General features: G+C 43.0%; 1 protein-coding gene across 1 annotated transcript; it reads left to right on the top strand.

The window, feature by feature from the left end:
• The first annotated feature begins 1,732 nt into the window (after positions 1-1,732).
• BUD31 (BUD31 homolog) lies at positions 1,733-4,673 on the top strand. Its single transcript, XM_079954091.1, has 4 exons — positions 1,733-1,896; positions 3,089-3,211; positions 3,431-3,597; positions 4,411-4,673. Exons 1-4 carry the CDS (start codon positions 1,803-1,805, stop codon positions 4,459-4,461), a joined length of 435 nt encoding a protein of 144 aa, XP_079810217.1. The 5' UTR covers positions 1,733-1,802; the 3' UTR covers positions 4,462-4,673.
• Positions 4,674-5,523: the final 850 nt, after the last annotated feature.

The following is a 5,523-nucleotide window of genomic DNA, read 5'->3' as shown; positions in this document are numbered from 1 at the left end:
TCTCTCTCTGATACACGTTTCGTGCGCGAGAGGAGCGGGCGGACACGCGCTGCCTTGGGGGCCTGGCCGGCAGGATGCCGGCGTCGGGAAGCGGAGGCTGTGCTCGGCGCCGCCTGATGGAAAGCTCGGAATTACGAAGCGCACTCCGCGTCCGCCGAGAGGCTTCGTGCGGTCCGCCTGCCTCGCCCTGCGGCTCCGGCGGCCGTCCGTGGAGTGACTTCTAGACAGGCGTCAGCGAAGACAGCCGCAGAGGGAAGCCCCTTATCGTGACGCAAGCGCGAGGGAAGGGCCTTTCTCGTCTTGGGGACGTCATCGCGAGGCGACGGAGAGCTTCGAGGAGGCGGAAGAAACAAGAGTCTCCAGAAGCGTAGGAGCTTTTCCATTGGGGGCTCTCTAGGGGAGGGTGGGGGTCGCAGGCCCTTCATTTGACGAGTTCTCTTTCTGGCCGGCGCATTTCTTTTTTGCTAAGGTCCTCCAGTGGCGTGTGGCAGGCAGGAATTTATGAGGAGGGCATCCTACCTGGCAAAGGTTTCACCTGTTGGATTTCTGCCTGCTTGGCAGCCATTAAAGCAGGCTTGGGGAACCTCTTGCTCTCTGGGTGTTTCTGAATTCCCAACTCTAACTAGCCCCCGCCACCGTGGCCAGTAGGGATGAGGAGGGTTGGCAGGGCCGGATTTAGGTTTGATGAGGCCCTAAGCGACTGAAGGTAATGGGGCCCTTTATATGTCCAGCTGTCCTTTGTCAACAACAAATTGTCACTGTTTTTTGTGTTGAATATATGCTATATGGTAATTTATGGACCTAATAGGTATCTAAAGCCATTTTATTTGTTTTCTATCTTATATTTTGGAAATGTACATCCAGGTTTTTTTTCCTTTACTTTTTTTTGTGCCACCCTAGAGAGTGGGGCCCTAAGCTTGTTTAGCTTATATGTAAATCCGGCCCTGGGGACGCAGGTGGCGCTGTGGGTTAAAGCCTCAGCGCCTAGGGCTTGCCGATCGAAAGGTCGGCGGTTCGAATCCCTGCGGCGGGGTGCGCTCCCGCTGCTCGGTCCCAGCGCCTGCCAACCTAGCAGTTCGAAAGCACCTTCGGGTGCAAGTAGATAAATGGGGACCGCTTACCAGCGGGAAGGTAAACGGCGTTTCCGTGTGCGGCTCTGGCTCGCCAGAGCAGCGATGTCACGCTGGCCACGTGACCCGGAAGTGTCTCCGGACAGCGCTGGCCCCTGGCCTCTTGAGTGAGATGGGCGCACAACCCCAGAGTCTGTCAAGACTGGCCCGTACGGGCAGGGGTACCTTTACCTTTACCTTTAAATCCGGCCCTGGGAGTTGGCGTCCAGCAGCAGCATCCAGAGAGCCGCAGGTTCCCCATGGCTGCATGAAACAATAGGCTTGGGCACTGATACATTAAGCGGTGTCTCCTTCCAGGTTGTCCTGCCCTGGTGCTAAAAGGCCAATCTATGGCTTTTAAAATGTTTCTGGGGGCATTGCTGTTGTTATGTTATTTTGTTTTCTTATAAAGTGCCCTGTGATCTTCAGATGAAGGGTGATACGTATATAAATTTTATTAATAAACAATAATAAATTAATAAAGAAACAGAGAATGTGTTCAGATAACCCAAGGGAAATGAGGGGGGGTGTTTTTTGGTTGTTAATGCTATGGGGGAGAAATTAGGCTATTCAGACACCTGGTTCAAAAATATGTAAAAGGAACATGTTATCCAGAGTGCTCTATAGTGGTACATATTTTATTACTCCCTTATTTTTTCCAGATTCACCCCCCCCCCCCTCTGTGCTGACAAGATGCCCAAGGTGAAGAGGAGTAGAAAACCACCCCCAGATGGCTGGGAATTGATTGAACCAACCTTAGATGAACTAGATCAAAAAATGAGAGAAGGTGAGTAGCAGAGTACTAATTCGGCTGTGAGCATGAATTGTGTAATAGAACAGTATATGAGCTGGCCTTTTTGGCACATTCAGTATAGGAAGCCCATGGTGGTTTGTACACAGATCCCAAGTGCAGTCCATGACATCTCTAGTTAAAATAGAGATCTCAGAAAGATAGTGTTGAGATAAGGTGCATTTATTTGGCACTGTGCAGTTTTTAATGGTGTTTTGACTCAGAACCGTGCAGTTTAAGCAAGACATATTTACTGCTTTCCTTTTTTCATTTTCCCCTCTCTTTGTATGGCTTTGAAAAGAGGACAGGTAGTTTGTTTGGGTTTTTTTACTTTAAATTATGGTACACTTACCAGCTGATATTGGCTTAACGGTGGATATCAGAAGAAGCCTTTTCAGTGTCCTTCAGACAATCATTAAGTAAACAGAAGAAAAAGGTGATAAGGGTTTTGATGGGAAAGACCAGAGTATTGAAGGTCAGCAGTGGAATTTACAAAGCCTCACAGGCCAGCAGTTTCGAGGTGTCAAATATAAACCTGCAAAGGCTGGAAGTTTTTATGCTAATTATTAGTTAGCACCTAGTCTTCTCAGTGTTGTACATATAATTTGGCAAAGAAATTGTGCTTACCAGAAATGCTTGTAAAACTCTGGGAATTGTACCTACCTTTGGGAGTTCCCTTTTAAAAGGAAAAAAAAAAAGACCAGTTGAAAGGAACATTTTTTTTTCTACACTTACGACTGAAAATAAAAACCAAAAGACAGAAACAGAGACTTTACATTCCTTGAATTCTGTTATAGATTGGACCGTGGACTTAAAAGGCACCACTCACATTCACAGAGATGATTCATCTTTGTTAACCTTGCATCAGTTAAAATGGTATCTGGAATGGGAACAGTTCTGGCTAAGAAATTAGAAAATTACTGCATGGGTAGTGATCCGAGTACAAATCACCTTTATATACTGCAGGTTAAATGTGATGACTGAAAACATTTGTTGGTTCAGCTTGCAAAAAGCTACATGAGAAAACTATAGCATATATTCTCCAATGAATTCTCACATCATATTTATCAGAATATTATAGGATTTCCCCCCTTGTATTTAGCAACATGAAATAATGGAGATGTAATGAACATTTGAATTAGCTGGCAAAATTAACATGTTTTCTGCCCTTCTTCCCACTTTTCTTCAGCTGAGACTGAACCGCATGAAGGGAAGAGGAAAGTAGAATCTCTCTGGCCTATCTTCAGAATTCATCACCAGAAAACACGTTACATTTTTGATCTCTTCTATAAGAGAAAAGCCATCAGTAGAGGTAACACAGCTGTCTTTGATCTTTTAGGGGGAAATGTATATGCTTCGTTCAGTATGGCTGGGAAATCTGCTTGAGCCGGTCTGTCAAATGGAAAAAGAAATACTAACCTTTTTAGAATGTAGGTGTGAGCAAATACTGCCAAAGGGGTATAGTAATTTTTGTTTGCCACTACTGAGCATTCTAATTATCTCATCCTCTCTCTCTCTCTCTCCTGCACAGAGCTGTATGAGTATTGCATTAAAGAAGGATATGCAGACAAAAACTTAATTGCAAAGTGGAAGAAACAAGGGTACGAAAACCTCTGCTGTTTGCGCTGCATCCAGACCCGAGATACCAACTTTGGAACCAACTGCATCTGCAGAGTGCCCAAAAGCAAGCTGGAAGTGGTAAGAATGTTGTTTTCAATAAGCCCCCTGGGTCATTACAACAATTCTTTCTGTGTCCTATTTCTTCTGCCTTTTTGTGCAACCTGGTTCATGCAAGTAAGTAGCAGTGTGACCTCTGGAAATCCAAACCACGTGAAAGGCAAGTGTTTGTTACTCCTCTTGCTAGAGACCTTGTCTGTCTCTGAACTTTCTCCTTGGGGACAGTTTGCCATTTCAACTTAGTAGGACTGGATGAACAACCTCATCCTGTTATGTTGTGAACCACCCTGAGATCTATGGGTATACAGATTGATTGAATTATTATTAATTTTTTTATATTGATCTTTTCTGTGAACCGCCCTGAGACCTCCGGGTATAGGGCGGTATATAAATCCAACAAATAATTAATAATAATTAACAACCACCATCTCTTGCGGTTCCACCAAAAATGTTGCTTCAAAACTGACCACCCATGGTATAAGTGTGTGTCTTTTACTCTAAAACTTCTGGAAATCAAAGAAATAGGCTGCAAAAAGATTTGCAGTCTCATTTCCTGGCTTTTCTAGTACTCTGACATCTTAAGGGTCTTTTAAAAACAAGCAAGTTATAAGACTGTCCTTGCAGTTTTGAGAGAGTCCTATCTTTTTAAAAATTTGGTTCTTGTAATAAATGCTCCACCCTGCAAAAGTAATATGAAAGTCAGTAGGAAACAGTGTATCTATTCTCATTTGTTGCAATCCTGTAAGTTTTCATAACCAGCGAAATTTCCTTTTTTCTTGCTCTACTGTGTGCTCAGGGGCCTGCTGTGACTAACATGCTGATTTCATTTTACAGGGAAGAATAATTGAGTGCACTCACTGCGGGTGCAGAGGCTGCTCTGGATGAAATACCCTTTCCACCTTTTTAAAGTTACCCTTCCCTTTTGAAGAGTTCTTAAATGGCTGGTTCATCGTCAATGACTGTTAATAAGAACCATAATTTGTTTGTCGGAGATCCACTCACCGCCGGGTCTTATAACAACCTGAATTGTAAATGCTGTAGTGTTAATGTCTTGTATAACTACTTTATTTTAAAATAAAGTCTTGCCTATTGCCTCAGCAGGTGGTTTGTTTAATTCTGTGCTGCTACTATTACCTTTATGAATGTTTTCATAATAAAGAACATAAATGAAACTGGACCCTCCTTTTTCCAGGGATAATTTGGAAACATGGGGTAAAGTTGTTTAATAATTATGCTTAGTAATATTGGATTGGGAGACATGAGTTAATTCAGAGTATACATCAATGCACTAATGTGGGACAAAGGACCTGTGTAAGTTTGCAAAACTGCTGCTTGTTAGGGGAGGAACAATCCCCCTCATTCTAAAATTCCCAATAAAACTCAAGCTCTCCGTTTACCTGTGCACCAAGACTTTTATAGGAATTGCCTATGCCTTCAGACTTACATTTAAAATCTCACACCCTAGAAACATGTATTTTAATAATAAAATTAAGGTAACAAGAAAGCTAAATTTTGCATCCAATATAAAATTCCATACTTGCATGAAATATGGGGGAAGGGCACCCTTCTGGAACTAAAGAAAAAAGCCCCAAGTCTCATTTAGAGCAGAAAATACGAAAAATTAACTTTATTACAGCAGTTCACATTGCAATGTGTGAGGTCTTCATTTTTTAAATATTTTTGTCGCAACCCGATAAATCAGGAAGGGAGAACCTTTAGCATTCTATATATTCCACTATTTGATGATGGAGGTTGATGGAGGCTGAAGGGGCTAAAGGTTCCCCACAACTGCTATAAAAACCTCCTTGGTAGTAAATCCCACTGAACGTAGCAGGGCTTGCGTCTCAGTAGCAATACTCCCTTTTTTTGTAAAACAAATTCTAAAGCCAATTTGGACAAGAATGCGGGTACAAAATGAGGCAAAAGGAACTTTCCAACACCACTACA

Source organism: Podarcis cretensis (genome assembly GCF_951804945.1).
Source record: "Podarcis cretensis genome assembly, chromosome: 14".
Taxonomy (NCBI): domain Eukaryota; kingdom Metazoa; phylum Chordata; class Lepidosauria; order Squamata; family Lacertidae; genus Podarcis; species Podarcis cretensis.
Note: the sequence above shows the minus strand (reverse complement) of the source record. Positions and strands in the feature narration are given on the sequence as shown.